This window comes from Camellia sinensis, chromosome 1 (assembly GCF_055761805.1).
Source record: "Camellia sinensis isolate YWXY chromosome 1, ASM5576180v1, whole genome shotgun sequence".
Lineage (NCBI taxonomy): Eukaryota > Viridiplantae > Streptophyta > Magnoliopsida > Ericales > Theaceae > Camellia > Camellia sinensis.
This window is the reverse complement of record NC_138961.1, coordinates 2,050,874-2,075,908: the sequence shown is the minus strand read 5'-3', so window position 1 is coordinate 2,075,908 and position 25,035 is coordinate 2,050,874. Positions and strand designations below refer to the sequence as shown.

At 41.5% G+C, this 25,035-nt stretch overlaps 1 protein-coding gene across 1 annotated transcript in view; it reads left to right on the top strand.

Annotated features, from left to right (window-relative positions):
* LOC114300723 (serine carboxypeptidase-like 20) overlaps nt 1-24,289 on the top strand; it is a 29,278-nt gene extending 4,989 nt beyond the window's left edge. The window contains exons 4-15 of the mRNA XM_082922504.1: nt 10,304-10,380; nt 10,695-10,817; nt 11,136-11,238; nt 11,340-11,377; nt 11,751-11,852; nt 12,407-12,487; nt 13,524-13,787; nt 14,016-14,081; nt 22,785-22,900; nt 23,548-23,661; nt 23,806-23,851; nt 23,965-24,289. Of these exons, the coding sequence (XP_082778630.1) occupies nt 10,304-10,380; nt 10,695-10,817; nt 11,136-11,238; nt 11,340-11,377; nt 11,751-11,852; nt 12,407-12,487; nt 13,524-13,787; nt 14,016-14,081; nt 22,785-22,900; nt 23,548-23,661; nt 23,806-23,851; nt 23,965-24,048 (1,214 nt within the window). The 3' untranslated portion in view covers nt 24,049-24,289. The remainder of the gene's footprint in view (nt 1-10,303; nt 10,381-10,694; nt 10,818-11,135; nt 11,239-11,339; nt 11,378-11,750; nt 11,853-12,406; nt 12,488-13,523; nt 13,788-14,015; nt 14,082-22,784; nt 22,901-23,547; nt 23,662-23,805; nt 23,852-23,964) is intronic.
* The last annotated feature ends 746 nt before the right edge of the window (nt 24,290-25,035 follow it).

The window sequence follows — 25,035 nt, the reverse complement described above, 5'->3', positions numbered from 1 at the left end:
AGAGGCAAACGGAGAGGGTAGGTGAGCCGATGGTACGATCTCATGTCTTCACCATAATGGTAGCTCCGAAGCCAATCAGCCAGGTGGAACCAGATCATTGGCACACGAAGGCTGACAAATCAACGGTTACTGCAGCGGATTTGGAGGCTATTCGCGAAAAATACCAGGTACCTGCTGAAATAGAGTTATTGTTGCCGATGTCGACGGAGAGGCCATCCGACGCCAGGCCAGGGGAGTTTGCCCTTTATGAGGAAGCATTGAAGGGAGGACTGAGGCTGCCCCTGCCATAAGTGGTGGTAGATGTCCTGAATCGTTTGGAGGTAGCGCCGGGCCAACTAATGCCCAATGTATGGAAGATCGTACTGGCCTGTGCAAGTGCGTGACCGAAGGCGAACGAAGGGGCGACCATGACAGTAGACGAATTCTTCGCATGTTACAAGGCCTCCGGGCAGCAAGAGACTTGGGTCACTCTGTAGGCAGCAGCAAGGAAAGGGTTGGTGGCGGGGCTGCCTTCGTCGATCAAGGGGTGGAGACCACAGTGGTTCTATGTGTCCGCCAGTGGTGGGGTTGGAGTGCGCACCATTTGGAAAGTGCCCACCAAGTCTGTGGAGCCAAAGCTGGGAGCAGCAGCAGGGGAGAGAATAAAGAGGGCGAAGGCGTGGCGGGAGAAGGAGGGGGTCAGGTGGGACGAACTCGTTCAACCCTTAGCCTTGTTTGCAGCGGGGTTGGGTCCTCAATCGAGCGGGGGAGATGTGGGGCGAGCTGAACTGGAGGCAAGGAGGAAAGTGCAGGAGGCTGCGGATAGGGCCATGCTGGCCAAGGCCACGAAATTTAAGGAGGCGCGGGAAGACCGACCGCCTAAGCTGATCGTACGGGAGAGGATCCGACCGCGCTCCAAGCCGCTGGGGGGGAAGGACTTAGGCAGTTTTGTGCCACGACTGCCCCCAGTGGATCCTGTGAAAGAGCAGGCGAACAAGGAAGGGGAGGCTCCGAAGAAGAAGAAGGAGAAGAAGAGGAGTGCCCTTGAGGGGGCTACAGATGCGCCTGGGTCGAAGAAGACGAAGGTTGGGGGGGGAAGACACCTCTATGGTCAAGGAGGCAGAGAAGGGGGCAGTGGAGGAGACCCTAGGAAGGGTGGCTTCGCAAGAAGTGGTGAAGGTCACCCCAGCATTAAAGGTTGTGGAGGTCGCCCCAACAGTGGTGGAGATCGCCTCAGGGGTCGCGAAGGTCGCCCCCGAAGTGCAAGCAGAAGGTGGGGCAACAGGCCCTGAGCCAAGGGAATGAGGACAATCCCAAGGCGGTCTTGCGCCCTAATGAGGGGGGGTCAGTTTGACGACTGCGATCTACCACGCTCGCGCAGTGGCTGGGCGGCTAGAGGGAGAAGAGGGGCCAGCCAGGGTAGGAGCAGATTGCCTTGTGGGGATTGTGGAAGAGGCATCCTTGCGCTCAGCAGCCAAATTCAATGAGGCTGAGCTGCTGAGGGGGTTATGTTCCGCTCAAATGGAGGTAACCACCTTAGCAGGGGCTCTGTTGAGAAAGGTGGGGGCTGCAAAACTCAAGGCAGATGAGGCCAAGGCTCAACTTGCAAGGTTGAAGAAGGAGAGTGTAAACTGGGAGAGTGTCCATGCTGAGCTGCGAGCGGTCAAGTTGGAGCTGGAGAACGAATGCCGCCAGGTTGTGTCGCTCGAGTTCCAGCTGGCTGGAGAGCAGAGGAAGCTGGAGGAGGCCCAAAAAGCCTGCGCGGTCGTGCTCGAATGGTCGAGGCGATGACCCGTAATGAAGAGCTAGTTAAATAAAAGAATGAGGCAGACGTGAAGATTAACGGTCTGCAAAGGGAGCTGGAGGCCGAGCGCGCGAAGGCAATGGAGGAGAGGGACGGCCTGCAAAAGGAGTTGGAGGAGGAGAGGGCCAAGGCAGCCTTTGAAAGGGCTACCCTGCAGAAGGAGTTGAAGGAAGAGAGGGCTAAGGCGGCCTCTGAAAGGGCGACCCTGCAGAAGGATCTAGACGAAGAGAGGGCCAAGGCAGCCTCTGAAAGGGCGGCATACCCCGATCTGTGCATTGCAGCGGTGGATCAGTTCAAGGGGTCTGCTGAATTTCAGATGACAGTTGATGCCGCGGTCACCAGCAGCTTGGCGAGGAAGGGGTCTGGGGGAGCAGGCCCATCGAGGACGACCGCTGGAGGCAGGACTGAGTCGGAAGTGATTGAGAGCTTCCAGTGGTCAGACTTTTATGAACACGAAATGGCTAAGTTCTGTGACAGTGGTTGGAAGATGTTCAAGTGTAAAGCTGAGGAGCTGTTCCCAGACTTGGACCTGAGTAGTGTGAAAATCGACGACGACGATGTGGCCCAGACCCCTCTGGATGAGGGTATTGAAGAAAAAGACCTTGTGTCCAGCGAAGAGGAGTAATTGAAGAAGAAGAAGAAGACCTTGCACAGACATTGTGTGGTTGTTTTTGTTTTGTTTTGTTTGTTTGTTTGTTTTTTTTTTTTGCTGTAATGAACTTATGTACAAAGTTGTGAATAAATAAAATTTCAGTTGTGTTTTGCATTTGATTGTTTTTGCTTGTGCATCTGAAATGGATGAGAATGGTGGCTTGTGTGTGGAGCTTGTGTATGAATCATTGTGAAGTGCAGAGTGGAGTTAAACTTGTAATAAAAACTGAATTTAGGAATTCCTCAAGATAGAGTGAGATTGAAGTTGTAATAAAAACTCAATGCAGAGTAAAGTTAGGAATTCCTCAATGCAGAGTGGGATTGAAGTTGTAATAAAGACTCAGTGCAGAGTAAAGTTAGGAACTCCTCAATGCAGAGTGAAATTGAACTTGTAATAAAAACTCAGTGCAGAGTAAAGTTAGAACTCCTCAATGCAGAGTAAAATTTAAAATATAATAAAATTATAAGTTTGTGTTTGCCACACTGCTCAAGTAGGTTAGTGGTTTATGGAGTGAGGCTTGGCTTGTAAGGAAAGAGGCTGACTTGTAAGAGTTTGATTGAGAAGAAAATAACCTGACTTGTAAAGAGAACGTGTAAGAACGTCTTTGGAATTTGACTGAGCAAAGAGTGGTGTAAAGACTTGGAGCTGGAATTGTGACTAAGTGTGTCTACTAATTCCTCAAGCATGACGTTTTCATGGGTGGCCTTGAACGAGCCCTGCATGCGTGCTCAGTTAGGGCTAAGCTATGATTCATTGACGTTGTAAGTAACTTAGTCTGAACCTGAAATTGTGGTGCTCGGTCTTGGCGGAGACTTGTTATGCTTAGGCTGGCTGAGGTTTGGTCTGGCCGAGTGCTTCATGCTCAGTCGGGCAGAGGCTTTTTGGCGCTCGTCTGGACGAGGCTTTTGGTGCTTAGTCTAGCTGAGGCCTGTGGTGCTCAGACTGACTGAGGCTTTTGGTGTTCAGTCTGGCTGAGGCTTGTTGTGTTGAGTCTGGCTGAGGCTTCTGGTGCTGAGTCTAGCTGAGGCTTCTGGTGTTCAGTCTGGCTGAGGCTTGTTGTGCTCAGTCTGGCTGAGGCTTCTGGTGCTCAGTCTGGCTGAGGCTGTTAATAAGTGCTGCAAATGAAAATGTTATTGAGATAACACACAGATAGCTGAGATATAAAATTGTTGTCATGGACAGTGTAGTCCAGTCGATCAAAGTTTACATTATGCATCAAAAAGAAAATACAACAACTGAGCAATACAACAGTAGGAATTTATTGAAAATAGCGCTTCAAGTGTTCAGCGTTCCAGGGGTGGGGGAGGTCTCGACCTTCCATGTCCTGAAGTCGGTAGGTGCCCGGACGTGGTCGGGCTTGCATAACGTAAGGTCCCTCCCATTTGGCTGCCAGTTTACCCTCAGTCGGATTTTTGGTGGCAAGAGTTGTTTCTCTCAAGATAAGGTCCCCTATAGCGAACTCCTTTGGTCGGACTTTGCGGTTGTAGTGTGTTCTCATTTTCTGTTGGTATGAGGCCAGTCTGACAGTAGTGGTCTCTCTGAGTTCTTTAATTAGGTCCAGGTCTGCCCGACGGAGCTCTTCCGTTAGTGCTGGATTCGGATGTAAAACCCTAGGAGTAGGCAGACCGACTTCCACTAGAATAACAGTCTCAGCGCCGTATGTTAAGCGGAAAAGGGGTTTCCCCAGTGGGAGTCCGAGCTATAGTTCGGTAAGCCCAGAGTACATTTGGTAGTTCCTCAGCCCAAAGTCCCTTAGCAGCTTCGAGCTTGGTTTTGACGATCTTCAGAAGAGAACGGTTGGTGACCTTAACTTGGCCATTAGCTTGGGGATGACCGGGGGAAGAGAAACATGGTTGAATCTGGAGGTCTACACAGAACTTCCTGTACTTGGCGTTGTCGAATTGTTTGCCGTTGTCGAAGACGATGGCCTAGGGGATGCCAAACCTGCAAACGATCGACTGCCAGATGAACTTGGTTGTGTTCCGCTCGGTAATGGTGGCAAGGGATTCTGTTTCTACCCACTTAGTGAAATAATCAATGGCGACAATGACAAATTTGGTCTGGCCTCGGTCGGTGGGTAAAGGACCAACCAGGTCGATCCCCCATTTGGCGAACGGGTAGGGGCTGCAAAGTGTGGTCAATTCAGTAGGAGGAGTATGGGGGATGTTGGCAAAACGCTGACACTTATCATATTTGAGCACGAAATCAGTCGTATCTTGGTTGAGAGTAGGCCAGAAATATCCAATGCGAAGTATCTTGTGGGCCAGGGACCTACCGCCTGAGTGATTGCTGCAGATACCCTCATGAATTTCTTGCATCACATAGGTTGCTTGAGCCGGATTGAGGCACCGCAGATAGGGGCGTGAGAAACCACGTTTATACAAAATGCCACTGACGAGGATGTAATTGGACGACCGGGCCCTGACTTTGGCGGCTTGCTGTTGGTCGTCTGGAAGTTCCACCGTTGTTAGAAATAGCAAGATGTTCGACGCCCAAGCGATGGGCTCATTTTGGAGGAATTGTATTTCGTGCTGGTCAGGGGAAATGGTGGGGTGGGATAGGTATTCGAGGCGGACACTACGGTTGAGGTCGGACTGGTCTGCGAAAGCCAATTGAGCCATCTTATCTGCCTTAGAGTTTTTCGCCCGAGGAATGTGCTTGATGTGGAAGGTATTGAAGAGGCGAACAAGGGGAAGTGCAATATCCCTGTAAGCCCGCATTGTGTCCTTCTTGGCATCGAATTCTCCCGTGATCTGTCCGACGATGAGCTGGGAGTCGTTGAACACTCGGATGTGGCTGACACCAATATTCTTGGCTAAGCGAAGACCTGCTATCAATGCCTCATATTTGACCTCATTGTTACTGGCCTCAAATAAGAAACGGAGAGCACATTTGAAATAACCACCCTCAGGGGCGGTAAGGATGAGGCCTGCCCCCTTACCTTCCTTGCGGGATGATCCGTCGTCGTTGAGAGTCAAAGAATGAGGGTCTTCTGGCTCGATGGGAGCTGGTGGGGGTGGAGAGGCAATGGTTGGGGTAGGATTAGCGAATTCCAGGATGAAATCGGCGATAGCCTGCCTGTTCGAGGCCGGTAAGAGATGTCAAACTGGTTGAGTTCCACTGACCATTGCATGAGTTTGCCGGAAAGTTTTGGTTGCTGCATGACCTTCTTCAAGAGTTGGTCGGTGAGGACCACTATGGAGTAGGCTTGGAAGTAAGGGCGGAGTCGTCTGGAGGCGGTGACCAAGGCCAAGGACAATTTTTCTAACAGTGGGTATTCTGCTCCGCTTCCCTAAGGGCCCGACTGATGTAGTAGACCGGTTGTTGGACAGAGCCGTCTTCCTTGATAAGAGCTACACTGACAGCGGTGCTTGATACGACTAAATAGAGGAAGAGGGGCTCGCCCGTGATTGCCTGTGAAAGAAGGGGGGATTGGCCATGCATTGCTTCAACTGTTGAAAAGCCTCTTCAGATTCAGCCGTCCATTCAAAAGTTTGCCGAAGAACTTTGAAGAATGGTAGGCACTTATCCGTTGCGCAGGAAATGAAGCGGTTGAGGGCTGCAACTCGGCCAGTGAGTCTTTGAACCTCCTTAACCGTTCTGAGTGACTGCATCTCGATCAAGGCCTTGATCTTTTCAGGGTTAGCTTCAATGTCCCGCTGACTGACCATAAAACCCAAAAACTTCCCAGATCCTACGCCGAAGGCGCACTTCTCTGGGTTGAGTTTCATTTGGTACTTGCGTAGGGTGGCGAAGGTCTCTCGCAGGTCGGTCAGATGATTAGTGGAGAGTTTGCTCTTGACTAGCATGTCGTCGACATATACTTCCATATTCCGACCTATCTGGTGATGGAAAATGGCATTGACCAACTGTTGGTAGGTGGCCTCAACGTTTTCCAATCCGAATGGCATCACACGGTAGTGGTAGGTACCTCGGTCGGTAATGAAGGATATATGTTCCCGATCGGACGGGTGCATCAGGATTTGTTGTAACTAGAGAAAGCATCCATGAAGCTGAGCATTTGATGACTGGCCGTGGCGTCGACCAGCAGATCTATGTGGGGAAGATGATAGCTGTCTTTAGGGCAAGCTCGGTTCAGGTCAGAGTAATCGACACAGAGTCGCCATTTGCTATTGTTCTTGCGGACTAGGACCACGTTTGACAACCATTTAGGGTAGTCCACGTTTTTGATGAATTGGGCCTCAAGGAGCTTGTCAACCTCTGCGGCTATATGAGTATTGCGCTCCGGATGAAAGATGCGCTGCTTCTGGCGGTAAGGTCGGAAATGAGGTTCAATGCTGAGGCGGTGAGTTATGAAAGAGGGGTCAATGCCTGGCATGTCTGAATGAGTCCAGGCAAATACATCATTGTGCTCGGTCAGAAGGGCAGTAAGGTCGGCCTTAGCTTGGGGGGATAGTTGGCTGCCGATCTTGGCAGTTTTCATTGGGTTGGTGGGATCGATGAGAATCTCAACGAGCTCCTCCACCGGTTCTCCTCTGACCAGCTCGTCTTCATCCCGGACGTCAAGTCCTTCAATGATCATGGCCTCCTTCAGCTTGACTTCCTTTAGCGAGGCGACATAACATTCCGTAGCTATGGTCTGCTCTCCCCTTACTGTTCCGACGCCCAGGTCGGTAGGGAACTTTATGGCGAGGTGGTAGGTTGAAGTGATAGCTTGGAAAGCGTTGAGGGCGGTGCGACCAAGGATGATGTTGTAGGCAGAGAGACAGTCGACCACAAGGAAAGTGAGCAACTTGGTAGCCTGCCGTGGGTATTCACCGATGGTGATGGGGAGATCGATGGAGCCGATGGAGGTCACCCGGTCACCAGTGAAACTGACCAAAGGGGTTTGGAGGGGGGACAGACTTTCCTCCCTAATCTTGAGCTGGCGGAAGTAGTTGAGGAATATGAGGTCTGAAGAACTGCCGTTGTCGATGAAAACCCATCTGACCTTATAGTTGGAGAGGAGGGCAGAAATGACGAGAGGGTCATCATGAGGATAACGGATGCCTGTACAGTCGGCGTCCGTAAAGGTGATGGGCTCTGTCCACTGCTTGGGCTGTTTAGAGGGTCGATCTACCGTGGCAACTGCTTTGTCTGAGCCTTGCCTTATCTTTCTGAGTTCTGCCTTTTGAGCCGAGCGAGATGGTCCCCCAGAAGCAAGGCCACCTGAAATGACTCGGATTTCACCAACTGGTGGAGGGGGATTACCTGGCAGCCGAGGCTGTTGTGGAGGGCGATCATGGCCTTGGTTAGGTTGGGCTGGCTGCCAGGGTGGGGTGTACCGGCGGTTGTTTCTGAGGGGCTCGGTTCTTTGCCTCTACTAAGGGCAGGTGTCCGTGAACCGGCTAAGACGCCCTTGACGTATTAGGGTCTCAACCTGATCCTTGAGGTTGATGCAATCATCAGTGTTATGGCCATGGTCCTGGTGGAAAGGACAATATTTGGACTGGTCTTTCCGATTGGAAGGGGTCAGTGTAGGTAGGGGCCATTTGAGGGGGTAGTCCCGTTGGATCTGGTTGAGAACTTGTTCCATGGGAGAATTAAGGGGGGTGTACCGCTCGAACCGACTAGGAGGTCGGGCTGGTGCCGACCGGTCAGCACGGGGAGGTCAGTCTGTATAGTGGGGTGTTTGACTATTATACTGAGCGTTTCTGGATTCTAAGTCTTTTCTCTAGGGGTCGGGTTTTTAGCTATTGGATTCTGCCGAGCGGCTAATGAATCTTCAGCATTCATGTATTTCTGGGCTTTGGAGAGTAGGGTTGCCATGGAGGTCGGGGGGTTTTTGGAGAGGAAGAAGAGGAAATCAGACGATCGTAGTCCGACCATGAAAGTTGTGAGGATGACATTGTCATCGTTTTCCGCTACTTGCAGGGCCTCGGTGTTGAAGCAGGTAATGAAACTGTGTAGCGACTCCCCCTCGGTCTGACGGATGTTGAAGAGTTGGGTTGTCGGGCGGCGTTGGCGCTGGGCTCCAGTGAAATGGCTAAGGAAGGAGTCGCTGAGGTGCTAGAAAGTGGAGACAGAGTTTGCTAGTAACTGGCTGAACCACAGTCGAGCTGACCCCTTCAGTGTCACGGGGAAAGCCTGACACATGATCTCGTCAGGGAAGGCATGGAGGATCATGAGGGTTCGGTAGGTCTCCAGATGGTCGACTGGGTCCGTCGTACCGTCAAAAGAGTCAATGGCGGGCATCTTGAACTTGGCGGGCAGAGGTTTGTCCCGGATGGAGGCAACAAATGGTGAGTTTGCCGTGGTAGAGGGTTTATGCTGAATGTTCTGCATGACCCCTTGGAGTTGGAGCTTCATTGCTCGGAGTTCAGCGTCCCAGAGGGGAATGTTGTCACCATAGTCAGGCAATGGGGGCTGGACGCTGCTGGCTTCCCCTTCAGGGGCTGGTGTCACGACCGACGGGTGTGGGCGTGGGTGTGGGGGTGGAGGTGGTAGATTTATATATGGGGGAGGAGGTTGCAAACCTTCCAAGTTGGGTGGATAGGGTTGCGGAACAGTATGGCTCGGGACTCTTTCTTGGTTGGGTGGAATATCTGGAGGCGGTGGAGGAGGCATCGGAAGGTTTCTTTGGAGTAAAGCATTTATCAAGGCCTGGTTTTGCTCGGCCATGCCGTTAATGCTGTTGGTAAGCTCGATAAAATACTACGGTGGGTTGTTTGGATTGGGGGGGTCGGCCTGATGGTCAGCAGCATTATTGTGAGAAGTCATGGATCTAGTCGTGACCATACACTTTGATGAGTAGGGGGAAAAGGTTGTTGGGATAGGGTCTCCGGCAACAATGAGCATAACTGGCGCGCGGAGCAAAGTCTTTCTCACAGACGGCGCCAACTGATGATACAGTTTGTTTTAGTGAATGGATCGGACAGGTTCAAGCTACTCAGGCCCACGTCCAAATGATCAAGCCCACCAGATAACTTGCAAACAAGTCCAACGGGGAACGGGGTAATCCCCCAGTGAACTCTTCGACGAGCAAGTTAAAAGGAGAAGTAGGGTGTAGAGAGAGATTAGAGATAGAAAGCTTAACCTTCTTCTTGTCTTCAACGTTTGCTTATATCCTTTGGTAATCATTTCGCTGTCCCTTCCAATCTGCCCTCCTCGCCGAAAGTCTATGTTGTAGCTTATCTTGTTCAGGGTAAGGAGGTCCTGTTCCGACGGAGAGGTGTTGTTGTAATAAATGCTGTGATGGGTTGCATTAATGGTGATGTGCAGTGGCAATAACTTTGCAGATCTTTGTCTGCTGATGTGGCTTGTCCTTCACCTGCCATGTGTCTGAATGTCATTGGCTCTTTATGCCATATTGGATTCCAACTGTTCTGGACCTCACCAATTGGGTTATGTATTGGGCTCCAAGTGATGGGCTTAAATTGTTCACAGTGATTCATGGCTTTTATGGGCTTATACAAGTCAAGATATATCTATGTAAAGTGTATCTAAAAAAATAAAAAAATAAAAATTTAAAATTTTAAAAACATTCACTAAAAAAAAACATGTAAATTAAAAAATTCAATTTTAAAAACATTTAATTAAAAAAAATTAAATCAAATTTATACACAAATTTAAACCAAGAGAATAAAACCCCTCCCACCCATTTCTACTCCCGCCTGAATCCAGCGCCGCTTCCGTCTTCTCATTCCTGTATATATATTTGATGTAGAGAGAAGAGAGTAGATAGTAGGCTAACGACTAACGAACAAGGTGGGGGGGATCAATGACGACTCCTCTCTTCTGTGTTTCTATGTTGTGCGATTATTAGGGTTTAATTTGTTATCCATATTTAAACTCTCTCTGTCTAGGGTTATTATTATTATAATTAACAATTAACCCCATATAAATATGTAACTATTTGATCTGTGCAGGACCATTCAATTTTGAAGCTGGAAAACCTACAGGAAGCCTGCCTAAATTGCATCTCAATCCATACAGCTGGTCTAAGGTTGTCAACTTAAATTGCTTTTTTGTTTTGATTTATATTTATATTATAAAATAATTAGAATTAATAAATCTTATGTCTCTCTTTATATTGTATTTGCCTCTTAATTAAAAGATTATATTAAGTGAAGTAATTTATAATTCATCTCTAAGAAGGCAGCGGTTAGGCCACCCTCCAAACTTTTGGTTCTGATTAATTTTTTGTTTGTTAATTACTTTATAGTTTAATTAATACACCATAAAGTCTATAAATTTTCCATTTTTAGATGAGAAAAACTTGAATCTCACATATATAATTTTCAATTTTTGTCCCTGCAGGTTTCGAACATCATATATTTGGACTCCCCTGCTGGTGTTGGATTCTCTTACTCTAAAAACACGACAAATTATGTTACAGGAGACTTTCAGACTGCCATTGATACTCACAATTTTCTACTTGAGGTAATTAATTCTAATTAAGTTGGAAATTGTGATAACTTCAAGCCAATTCTCCAAATTAAGTCCAATTCAATGTTCATACAAATTCAAGATAAAGGGAAAAAAAGAAGAAAAAAAGATTGACAATCGTTTGACAATACTGACTGTCGTAAACTTGTAATAAATCTTTAATTATACACGGTTAGATCAAATATTTAGAATTTGTTTATGAATTTAATTCATCTTATCATTTTCCAAACTTTTGAACTTCAGTTTGAAATTTTGCAAGATTATTGATTATATTGGTTTTCTGAATTAACTTTAACTATGTTTTCTTCACAGTGGTTCAATATATACCCGGAATTTGTTTCCAATCCATTTTATATCGCAGGAGAGTCCTATGCCGGCATTTACGTGCCAACTCTTGCTTCTCAAGTAGCGAAAGGTATTTTATTATGCTTAAAAGTGTGACATTTTTAAGTACTAATATATATATTTTGGCTTTGCAGGTTGGGTGTAAAATACTAGGATTAATTTTTAATGCAGGAATCAAAGATGGAGTGAACCCTATCATCAATTTTAAGGTACGTTAATTAATAATTGATGCCTATTTATATGATTAAGCTGTGTGGTGTTGTAGCATTAGCCTTCTAAAAAAAAGGGCAAATTACATATACCTCCCTTGAGGTTTGGCTAAATTACAGATATCTCCCTGAGGTTTCGGAAATTACATCCCGCCCCCTAAGGTTTGTATTTTCATAACAATTTGCCCCCTGATGTTTAAATTTCATAACAAATTACTCCCTAATTTGTTATGCAAATATAACATTCAGGGGGGAATTTGTAATTTCTCAAACCTCAGGGGGTATTTGTAATTTAACCAAACCTCGAGGGGGTATATGTAATTTGCCCTAAAAAAAATCATTAATTGTTGTATGTATGTATGTATGTATGTAGGGGTACATGATAGGCAATGCAGCCACAGATTATAAATATGATGGCAATTCTCTTGTCCCATTTGCACATGGAATGGCCCTTATCTCTGATGATATCTATGAGGTTGGTTTGAATGGAATGTATATATTGTTCAAACTTCAAACTAATATTTCATGGGTTGTGGATCCATTCTGGGTTCATTTAGGTGATCTCGACCATTTATTTTTTAGTGTTTTTTGAGTAGATCATTTAAGAAAAAAAAATTAAAGTTGATTTGACATCAGTGCAGTCTCCAAATAATTGAATGACAATTGTCTTCAAATAAAGAAATCCAATAGGTATAATTTCAAAAATAAACCGTCTATTTTTTTAAAAAACAAATGTAATTCAATTATGTAACCATCAATATCCGATCAACTAAAGTTTTTATATGGATAATTTATTTGGTGGACACTAAAAGATAAATTGATTCAAAATACTGAGGTGAACCCAAAATGGACCCACATCCCATAAACTAGACCCTCTAATTTCTAATTGCTGGATTGGAGAGAATTTTCTTTCTTATAAAATTTTAACCATTTGTAATACATTTTTTGTTCTCCTTTAATTTTCTTTTTTATTTTTAGCATAAATTGTTTGAATGTGCATGTTTTTTTTTGAGTTGTTTTATGTTGTAGGAAGCTGTGACCACCTGCAAAGGAAACTACTATGACCCACCAAACAATAACTGCAACATTGTGCTTAATAAAATTGACCAGGCAAGGTGGTTTTGGTTTATTTGTATGTTTCTTTTCAACTTTATTTATTTATTTATTTTTATATGAAATCGACAGATCAAGCATATTAGACTAGAATTTTACAATTTATATTTCCGTATATATACACACTAGTGGTGACTACAATCACAATGTGTTTGCAGTTACACATCTAAACTTTTGAGAGTTTGATGAATAAAAAGTTGGGTTAAATTTGAAACACAGAGATTAGCAGTCAGTTACTGGATCTGAAAGTAAAAGGTGTCACGTCTATATATATATACTTTTTTTTCCTCATAGAAAGCAACAAAGGTGGTTGCAAAATTATGTGCACAAGCTAACTAGGTTTTACTTCTTTTTTGTTGTCATTGAACTAATAACTTAAATGGTCCCCAAAGTATGTGTTATGTTACATTTGAGTACCTAATCTTCTAATTGTTCCATTTTAGTCCCTAGCATTAGCACCATTCAAAATCAATAGCGGGATGTGAGGTATTTTCATTATTCAAAAAAAAAAAAGAAAAAGAAATGCAACAAAACAAAAAGTTTAAAGGTTAAAATGCAAGAAAGTGCATTCTTGAGAGATTAAATTGAAACAAAATGCATATTTTAGGAACTAATATGCTACAAAATGCATACTTTTAGACCATGTTTGTATTTGGTCATTTTGATTTTGTTGATGCCTCTTGCAAAATCTCAAAATACCCCTCCCATTATTGATTTTGAACAGTGCTGATGCCATGTAACTGATTGCAAAGTTTGGGTATTAGAGTGGAACAATTAAAAGATTGGGTACTAAAATGTATACTTTTAGACCATGTTTGTATTTGGTCATTTTGATTTTGTTGATGCTTCTTGCAAAATCTCAAAAATACACCTCCCATTATTGATTTTGAACAGTGCTGATGCCGTGTAACTGATTGCAAAGTTTGGGGATCAGAGTGAAACAATTAAAAGATTGGGTACTAAAATGTAACAAAACATGTACTTTGAGGACCATTAATGTAATTAACTCTCTTTTTTTGCTGATGCTTACCAGGAGGTAAGTGGTCTAAATAGGTACGACATCCTGGAGCCCTGCTACCATCATCCGACAACAAAAGAAGATATAAATGAAAACAAAAACACAAATACAAGTACCATACCATTAAGTTTCAAGCAATTAGGGGTGACAGAGAGGCCTCTTACTGTTAGAAAACGGATCTATGGTCGTGCATGGCCTTTTCGAGCACCAGTAAGAGCTGGAATTATTCCTATGTGGCCCGAGTTAATGAAACAGGCTGGCCGTGGCGTTCTATGCGTGGTAATTAATTTATTAATTAACTTACTCAAAATAGTTTACATTAGTAGTGTCATGAAGGTTTTTTAGCATGGATAATAGCTTGATTTTAAAAACCAAAAATTGGATAGGTTTTTAAATGGTGGTCAAATTTGAATTTTGGAATTAATTTTGTGTTTTATTTCATATTTATCTGCTTTGTTATGTAGCAAAGCAATCTAATAAGTAAAATATATATTGTGAATATTGTAGGATGATACAATAGCGACAGCATGGCTGAACGATGATGCAGTTAGAAAAGCGATACATGTGAATCAAGTACGTAAGGTCTACATATTATATAACTACTATGCATGCATGCAGTGGCAGAGCCAAGAAATTAAATCAGAGGGGGTACTCATTGATTACAACATTAAAAATGTTTACAAAAATATTTCACATAAATTTTTACGATTGACTTCAAGAAAGATTAGAAAAATAAAATAAAAATCAGTGTGTTTGGTTTGAGTTTTTTGAATTAATTTTTTTGAAAATTGGGTTTTTTTTTTTTTTTTTTGGTATTTTTTTATTTTTAGTGAATATTTTTAAAATTTTAAGCATTTTTTTACTTTTTTAGATGCATCTTACTTAGATGTATCTGAAAAAAATAAAATATTTGTAAAAAAATATTGTAAAAAATTAATAAATATATAAAAATAAGAATAATGTACTATTTTTTAATATTTTTTTGTATTTTTGGTATTAATATTTTTTAAAGATTTTTTTTCTCAAAAATTATACTTTTTAAGTGTATTTATGTTGGGTGTGTCTAAAAATTAAAAAAAATTGCTTAAAATATTAAAAAAATTTAGTAAAAATAAAAAATACGGAAAGTAAAAAGTAAAATTTTTTGAAAAGTGTTTTTAGAAAACTCAAATCAAACAAAGTGAATGTTATTTGTAATTAGTGTATCATGGGCAATATTAAAAAAAAGTCATGGATATAAAGTTTTAAAATAAATTATATAATGATAAAGTAAATTTTTATACAAAACGTGTAAAAATTCAATATAATAGTCATGGCACGTAATTATTGAGATGTGATATCACCAACCAATAGTAAAGAAACACATGGAGGATGAACCCTACATGTCAAATGTAACTAACAATTCAATAAATTCTATATTTTCATTGAGATTAATTATGTTTGCATGTCAATAATGATAGACATCACCATTATATTGGAATTTTCATAGGCACATTCTAATAATTTTACAAAGCCAAACAATCATAATACACTAAGTAATGAACCATGGTATATGAACAATTTCAAACGAGAACTGTAAAGTCATTCATGGGATCAACTAGGGCTGTTCAAATAACTGAACCACATGAAAAAACTGAACCAAAGTGACCGATCCGAAGGTGTCACGGGCGGTTTTGAATCCTTCACGGTCGGAATCGAGTTGGAATCAACAAATCTGTGACTTGAACGGTTGAGTCACGGGTGTTGTAGTGGAGAATCTGTCAAACCCGAACTAAACCGACAATTATTCATTGTGCTGAGGTTGCCATCTATTGATGCATTGATTGCATTTTATATTTCCAAAAATCTCAGTCTTATCTCTGAGCTTTTGTCTTCCCAAAGACTCCAAGCCTTTATCTCTTCCATCCCTCGTACGTTTACACATTTTATTTTATTTTTTTATTTTTTTGTGGGGGGTAAACTATTTTTACACATAATCATTGATTACATCTATCTTTAAAAAAATCTGACTCCCTTTTATCTTTCCCAAGACTCTAAGCCTTATCACCTTCATTCTTCATACTTCCACATTATCTCTCTCACCCTTTAATCTCCCTCACATACTCTCATACTCCCACCCTATGAAGCATAGACACTCCAAAATCGGTGCCATGGCGGTGTCCAACACGCGGACACGCTGGGGACATGTATGGGACAAGCCAGATGGCGTGTCCCTTTAATTTAATAATTTTTTTGTAGGGACACGACGGAGCTCAAATTTTTTTTTTGCCTCTCTTATTTGATGCTTTTGTGAAGAATGTTTTTGTATGTTGAATGTTTTTGTATGTTGAATGTTTTCCCCTTCTCGTCTTAGTTCTTGTTATCGTTTATTATGATTTTTTTGTAAATGGATGATCTATTAATTTGTTTAAATGCAGTGGTTATATTTATTGAATTAATGTTACTATGTTAGTGTTTGTTAATTTTGATTTAGGATGAATGTAATATGAATCTACATAATACATAAAAATATATAAAAATAAAAAAAATTCGCCGTGTCCCCCCACCGTGTCCGTGTCTGTGTCCCCATTTTTTGAAAATTGCCATGTCTCGTGTCGGTGTCGGTGTCGGTGTCGGTGTCTGTGTTCGTGCTTCATAGCTCCCACCTTCTCACCCTCTATTATAGATGCCCATACTCTCACCCTCTCATCTTCCTTGGAGAAAGCCCCTTTTCCCTTTAATCTCCTTCTAACGATGGTGTTCAGATTTGAGATGATGACGAAGGTGCTCAGATTCGAAAGACTAACGATGGTGCTCAAATTTGTTACGATAGCGGCGATGGTGTATATGGTGATGAAACCAGTTCTGCTCTTGTATCTCCTTCTCCATCTATCTCATCATTTTATCAGCGATTCACTCCTAAAATTCACCATTGTTTTTTTCTAAATCACTTTTTGATGAGATGTAATTAGACACTAACCCAAATGAGATGATTTTTGAAATTGCATCTTTGTGAGATATTTGATACAGGTTTGTTACCTCTGTAATTGTTTTTTGTTTTTTTTGGTTGAGTAGATGCACTTGCTTTGCTATACGGTTTCACTCAATCTGACCGACAAACCGAGAAACCCAATTTGTGCATTTCAAACAACATAATGGTCGGAATCAGATGGGTTTTCTTTCAACTCGATCTGGTCAGGTTTGTTGTGAAGTAATCTTGATTAGAGGCTGCATTCAATGCATTGGTTGTTGCATTCAATGCGGTGGTTTATATCTGTATGCGCATTAAATGCATTCACATTGATAGTTGTACCTGCAATAAATATGTTCACACTACTAGTTTATCTATATATATAGCTGTGTGTGGTGTATCAGATATAGATGAGAGTGTGGGAGAAAGAAGAGCAAGAGTGCTCTGTTTGTTTTTCAGAATTTATTTTGAGTGAATTGAATTTCAGTTTGGTTCAGTTTTAAACCTCTCATTGTGAATCATCAACAGTGGTTTGCACCCCATTCCCACCAACAGTGGTATCAGAGTCGAAGGTAGCTTGAATTTGCAGACATTTTGCAAAATTTTCACCAGAGTGTGTTTTCAAAAATTGCCCAGAAATCAAAGTGGTCGAAATCCATTTTTTATCACATCAGATTGAAGCTCCCGACGAGACGAGCACAACCGTGAAAACCGCGTCGAAAAATCAGATTGGACGGCCCACACGTGCCGCCTGACGCCGTTCTGACGCGCGCCCACTCGCCCACGCGCCACACGCGCTGCCAGAGGAAGAAGACACGTCATCCAATTCGCAAGCACGCGCCGCACGCGCCACACGCGCGCCAGAGCCTGACGTCATCTGAGTCGCTGACCAGCTTTGACCAAGTCGAGTTGAGTTGACGTTGACCGAGCCGCTGACCGAGCTGAGCTGTCGTTGACCTGAGCCGCTGACCGCGCCGAGCCTGAGTTGCGCCGCTAATCAAGCCGCGTTGATTGACCCGTTGACTGAGCCGCTGACATCAACACACGGAGGATTAATCCAGTGTGACGCGGCTAAGGTGCAGTCGCGGATCTGAACCGTTCAATTTGTTTTGGCTTGATCTGAGCCATTCGGAGTCTGTTTTTGGTGATCCAATAGTACTTTACAACCATTTGGAGTATTCCGGACACATCTGTACGGTCAAAATTTGCAAATTTCATCCTGGAAATTTACAGTTTTTTAAAGACAACCAATGGCCAACACAAGCAACTTCTTTCAGGCCTAGTTTCCAAAACTCAGCAAGGAGAACTATGAAAATTGGAGTATTCAAATGCAAGTCCTACTAGCTTCACAAGATTTGTGGGAGTTAGTGGATCGAGGATATGACGAGCCCGCTACTCTCGCAGATGAAGAAAATTTAAATGATGCTCAGAAGACGGCGTTAAAAGATTCAAGGAAGAGAGATAAAAAGGCCTTGTATCTACTCTATCAAGGCTTTGATGAATCAAGTTTTGAGAAGATTTCAGCAGCAACAACCTCTAAAGAGGCATGGAAGCCTCGTTTGGCAAGAGGCTATTTTAGTCAATTAGCCAAAAAGTTACTAAATTAGCCAAAAAGCCAACAACCCATACCAAAAAGTCAAAGATTCTCTTTTCTCTCTACTTTTTTGCACATCTTTTCGTAATTAGCCAAAAAGTCATCCCAAACATACAAGTTTTTTTTACCTACCTTTTTAGCCAAAAAGCCAAAAAGTTACTAAATTAGCCTGTTCCCAAACGAGGCCGGAGTATTCTTTGTAACTCACACCGTGGAATTAAGAAGACGATCAGAGTTCGACTCTAGGTGTTACGTGGCGAATTCGAGATGCTGCACATGAATGAGAATGAGTCAATTTTTGAGTACTTTAACAAAACATTGACCATTGTTAATTAGATGAGAAGATATGGAGAGAAGATGGAATCTCTTCAAGTGATAGAGAAGATTCTCCGATCACTCAGTCCCAAGTTCGAGCATGTGGTTGTAGCAATAGAAGAGTCCAAGGATCTCAGTGCCATGACCACTGATGAGTTGAGGGCCACACTTGAGATTCATGAACAAAGGATCAACAAGAAGATTTTCTCAAGTTCCCTAGAGCAAGCTCTTCAATCAAAGTTGTCTTTCAGAGATGACAAAAACGAGCAAGGGGGGACATCACAAAGAAGCCGAGGAAGAGGCCGTGGTTACAATAATTGAAGTTCTAGTTTTCGAGGAAGAGACAGAAGAGGTCCAGCCAGAGGAGGAAGAAATCAACCACACTTTGCTCCAAGAGGAAGAGCAAGAGGTAGAGGAGGTGGTTACAACAACCGACTAGGATTTGACAAAAGTAATGTTCAGTGCTACCAATGCCACAAGTTCGGGCATTACAGCAATGAATGCCGAAGTAAAGCAACAACAGAAGCTGGAGAGCAAGCAAATTTTGCCGAAGAGGAAACAAACAAAGTTGGACTTACAGTCCTGTTTGTCCACCATGGAGACACTGAAAACCAAAACAATGTTTGGTATCTAGAGTTGGGAGCCAGTAATCACATGTGTGGTAAAAGAGAGTTGTTCGTTGAGCTTGACGAGATTGTACAAGCACAAGTCTCATTTGGTGATTCTTCAAAGACTCCAGTGAAAGGAATAGGTAATATTCTGATCAAGCTCAAGAATGGAGATCATGATTACATCTCCAATGTTTATTATGTTCCTGCCATGAAGAACAACATTTTGAGTATGGGACAACATCTAGAGAAAGGATATGACATTAGCATGAAAGATTGTCATCTTACCATCAAAGACAATCATGGTAATTTGATCGCTCGGGTGAGAATGTCCAAGATCGGATGTTTGCATTGAACATCCAACATGATGCTGCGAAGCGTTTAAGTGCCATCATCAAAGACAAAGACTGGCTATGGCAATTGAGGTTTGGACATCTCAACTTTGGAAGCTTGAAACTGTTGTCAAGCAAGAATATGGTGAAAGGGCTCCCTCATATTGCTCATACTAATGAAGTCTGTGAAAGGTGCATTCTTGGCAAGCATCACAAAACTAGCTTTGCCAAAGAAGTGAAGTGGAGAGCAACAAAGCCACTGGAGCTAGTGCACAATGATGTGTGTGGTCCATTGAAGCCAATGTCAAATGGACTGAATAGATATTTTCTCACCTTCATTGATGATTATAGCCGGAAGACATGGGTGTATTTTCTTAAAAGAAAGTCGGAGGTTTTCAGTATCTTCAAAGAATTCAAAGCTTTTGTAGAAAAGCAAAACGGCTACTACATTAAGACATTGCGATCAGATCAAGGTGGAGAATATACATCAGATGTTTTCGAGAATTATTGCAAAGAACATGGAATTAAGCATCAAACAACACCATCCTATACGCCACAGCTGAATGGTGTTGTTTCAAGAAAGAATCGCACAATCTTAGATATGGCAAGAAGCATGTTGAAAGGAAAGGGACTGCCCAAGCAATTTTGTGCTGAAGCCGTTTCATGTGCTGTGTATCTACTAAGTAGATGCCCAACCAGGAGCCTTCATTCTATGACTCCAGAAGAAGCTTAGAGTTCACATAAGTCAAGTGTCAACCATCTCAGAATATTTGGGTGTGTGGCGTACACCAAGATTCCAGAAGCAAGAAGAACCAAGCTCGATATCCTTGTCGGATATGGAGATAGAACAATGGGATACAAGTTGTATAATCCCATTACCAGAAAGGTGATCATGAGTAGAGATGTGATATTTGAAGAAGAAGAAGTTTGGAACTGGAATCAAGATGAAGTTATCAAAGATGCAGAACTCATTCTTGAAGATGAAACATCAAAAGCTCTAGTTGAAATTACAAGAGAAGTTCAAGACGAGCCACAAACTCCTCCACATAGAATACCTGCACCTAGATCACTAGGTTCTCACAGAAGTGCTGCATCATCATCATCATCATCATCATCATCATCAGATGATAGTTTTTTCAAACAACCAAGACTAATGAGAAATTTGCAAGAGATATATGAAGCTACAGAAGAAGCAAATCTGAATTTGTTCTGCTTACTTGCAGATAGTGATCCACTTACCTTCTCAGAAGCCATCCAAGAAGATAAATGGAAGAAAGCAATGGATGAAGAAATTCATGCCATTGAGAAAAATGACACATGGAAGCTTACTAGTCTACCGGAGGGGCACAAACCCATTGGAGTGAAATGGGTATACAAGACAAAGAGGAATGCACAAGGCGAAGTGCAACGCTACAAAGCAAGGTTAGTAGTAAAAGGTTACAAGCAGAGAGATGGAATTGACTATGGAGAGGTGTTTGCTCCAGTTGCCCGATTGGAGACTATCAGGCTAATGATTTCTCTGGCTGCCCAGCACAAGTGGCAGATTTATCAACTTGATGTGAAATCTGCATTTCTTAATGGTTTTCTTGAAGAAGAAATCTATATTGAACAACCTTTGGGGTATGTTCAGAATGGGCAAGAAGACAAAGTGTACAAATTGAAGAAAGCACTTTATGGATTGAAGCAAGCTCCGCGTGCATGGAATACTAGAATTGATCAGTATTTTCATGACAATGGTTTTGAAAAATGTCCATATGAGCACGCACTATATTTGAAGAAGGAAACTGATGGAAGCATTTGCTTGCTTGTCTTTATGTTGATGATCTAATCTTCACCGGAAACAGTCAGGCCATGTTCAAAGACTTTAAAAGAAGCATGATCCAAGAATTTGAAATGACAGATATTGGATTGATGGCTCATTTTCTCGGCATTAAAGTGGCACAAAGAAAAGATGGAATTTTTATTTCCCAAAGTGGCTATGCCAAGGAAATTCTCAAGAGATATGGAATGGAGAATTGCAATCCAGTGAACACACCTGTAGACAGTGGAGTGGAGCGTAGAAAAGGTACGAAGGCAGGTGATGTGGATCCAACTTATTTCAAGAGCCTAGTTGGAAGTCTTCGCTGTCTTACTTGCACCAGGCCAGACTCTATGGAGTAGGACTGATCAGCAGATATATGGAAACACCGGATCAGTCACACCTTTATGCAACAAAGAGGATTCTTCGCTACATCAAAGGTACAGTCGATGATGGTTTATTCTATAAACCAACTGATAATTTCAGTCTTGTTGGCTACTCAGATAGCGACTGGGGACGTGACTTGGATGAACGGAAAAGTACTACGGGATTTACTTTCTTTATGGGAGATACAGCCTTCACATGGTCGTCCAAGAAGCAAGCCATTGTGACAGTATCAACTTGCGAAGCTTAGTATGTCGCAGCCAACTTAGCTGTGTGCCATGCAATATGGTTACGGAACATACTGAAGCATTTGGGATTTCCACAAGAAACACCCACTGAGATCTATGTTGATAATCGCTCAGCAATTGCATTGGCAAAGAACCCAGTTTATCATGAAAGAAGTAAACATATTGACACCCGCTATCATTTCATCCGAGAGCATGTGAAAAATAAAGAGGTGGAATTATTTCCTTGCAAATCTCAAGATCAGCTTGCAGATATTTTCACGAAGCCATTGAAAAATGATCTGTTCAACAGAATGAAGATAATGCTCGGGATGAAGCCGCATGGAGAATCAAGATTAAGGGGGGATGTTGTGAAGTAATCTTGACTAGAGGCTGCATTCAATGCGTTGGTTGCTGCATTCAATGCGGTGGTTGATAGCCGTATATGCATTAAATGCATTCACACTGATAGCTGTATCTGCAATAAATATGTTCACGCTACTAGTTTATCTATATATATAGTTGTGTGTGGCGTATCAGATATAGATGAGAGTGTGGGAGAAAGAAGAGCAAGAGTGCTCTGTTTGTTTTTTAGATTCAGTTTGGTTCAGTTTTAAACCTCTCATTGTGAATCACCAACAGTGGTTTGCACCCCACTCCCACCAACAAGGTTGAGTGTCGAGTGGACGGTAAAACCGATCCGACTCGACCTGTGTACAGCTCTAGGATCAACACATGGGTATATATATAGACGTGAGAAACTAATGCAAATTAAAACTCCATGAATACACAACGGCCTTGTATTATTTGTCCATAAAACAAGATTTAAAATTTGAATTCAAAATAAAAACCAACATATAACAATATGTTGTGTTAATTCATTGAATTGAATTTGTAGTAATTATAACTCATCAAATTTACTAATTGATTAAATAATATATATTTTTTTCTAATTAAAATTTCTGAACAACATACTAATGTTTTCATGAGCATTGAAAGTTGGAAAAGTTTCATTTGCTTATTTTATATTTTATTTTTCCTTCATTTAATTAATTCCTGCAAAAAAATTAGGAAGTTGAAGCTTGGAACTTATGTAGTGCAGCACTTACATACTATAGTGAGGCAGGAAGCATGATTCCCTACCACAAAAACCTCACTGCTCAAGGATATCGTGCACTGATATATAGGTAATTATACTCATTCCCTCTTTTAATTTCATACACTTTATTTTTTTTTATAACGTACTTTCACATACTTCATTAATTAGAGATGCAATTATTTTCGCCTTCCAAAACAATAATATATTATTTGCACACAAACACATAAATGTGCAATATTGTTTCCTCTCAACTTCATTGTATAATATTGTTTGGCCAGGTTAATGTGAGAGAGAAGAACATAGACAAAATATGAGAGTCAATATTGTTTGGCCAGGTTGATGAGAGAGAGCCTAGACAAAATATGAGAAGTCATGACTCATTACTGATATTGAAAAAGCCTAAAAAAGGTGGCTTAATTTTTCCTTTAATGGAGTACTTTAAAAAAAATAAAAATAAAAATTTGTGGGATCAACTAGTCTAGATGAACTAAAAAAATGGAAAAAATGAAGTTGAATTTTTTTTTTTTGTTAAAGACAAAATTAGTCAAATTATAGAAGTGGTAGATATATAAATGACAGCCATGGATATAAGAAACATGGAGGAATAATCAAATTTGTTTCTACTTGTACTCTAATTCAGCTGAAACAAATAATATACACTATTGTTTAAATGTCTTTGCTAGCTAGCTTGATTACTGCTTAATTAATATATTTGTTTGCATGAATTAATTGCAGTGGAGATCATGATATGTGTGTTCCATACACGGGGAGCCAGGCATGGACTAGGTCTCTTGGGTATAAGATTGTGGATAAATGGAGACCTTGGATGTCTAATCAACAAGTTGCTGGGTAAATCTTAATTACCCATTACACAAGAGCTGAATCTGGACCATATATATATATATATATATAGTAAAATTTTGAATTCCTTAGTATTGTTAATCGTAAATACTCCTTTCCTTGAAAAAAATATATATTTTCTCACAATTTCAGGTATACACAAGGATATGATACTGGCCTCACCTTTCTCACCATCAAGGTTTGTATATCATTGAGGTCTTCTATATGAGAAAAACATTGCTTGTCACTTGCCTAATAACATTACACATCACTTTCCGTTATGATATTTATGATTGCCATTATGTGGTACAGGGTGCTGGACATACGGTACCTGAATACAAGCCAAGAGAGTCGTTGGACTTTTACAGTCGTTGGTTAGAAGGAAAACAAATATGATTGTGACGGGGAATTCAAAGTTGATGGAAAAATATAGCGAGTAATAATCTTTGTACTCGGAACACTTTCAGAAAAAATTCATTTGAGTTGATCAATGGGAATGATAACATTCCTAATTTTTACAAAAGAAATTAATTGTACTAAGAGGAGATGATTTGATCAGTCTTAACTGCTTTGGCAGCTAATATGTGATAATCAAGTGCATTAAATAAACACTCATATAATTGGGTTGGGACTCTAATTGAATTCTAGAACTTTTGGCTAATTAAAATAACCAGTGGGACAAAACTCGGTGGACAAATCATAAATTCTGCGGTTGAATCATCAGAAAATGATTGATATCACTAATAAATGGTTTTACTGACGTTTATATGGATCACTGGGACAAGGCCATCGTCTTTATTTTGGAACGCCACAATTATGTTCATTATGAAACTGTTGTCTTATTTAGAACGGCACCTAAATTTTTTAGTGACGTTTTAAAATCGCCGCATTAGTAATAAAAATGCTGCAAAATGGTTTTACCGACATTTTACAGACAGTCATCATCTTAAAAATAGAAGCGTCACCTATAGTTTTTGCGACGTTTTAGGGAATGCCATATACATACGTCTTTTGACAACAACGTTTTTCCTCCTCATAAAGTTCTTTTAATTTAATTGTTTATTAAATGCAATTAAATCACCAGCGACATCAAACTTCAAATTGCAATATTGACAAACTCATACTATATGCTCCTATTATGCAAAATAATTCAATAAATTAGGTTCTCAAAAAACAAAGAAAAAATAATTCAATAAATTAGACCAAGAACAAATATTACAAAACATCAAAATAGCAAGAATTTTTTTTATTATTTAAATCCAATAAACTACAATTCCTCAATTTCTATTTAATTCTATTGAAGAAAAAGATTAATGTTTGGTGGCCTGAAAATATGGGGCTCGAATGGCTCGAAAATGGCAAAACGACGTCGTTTTACACTCA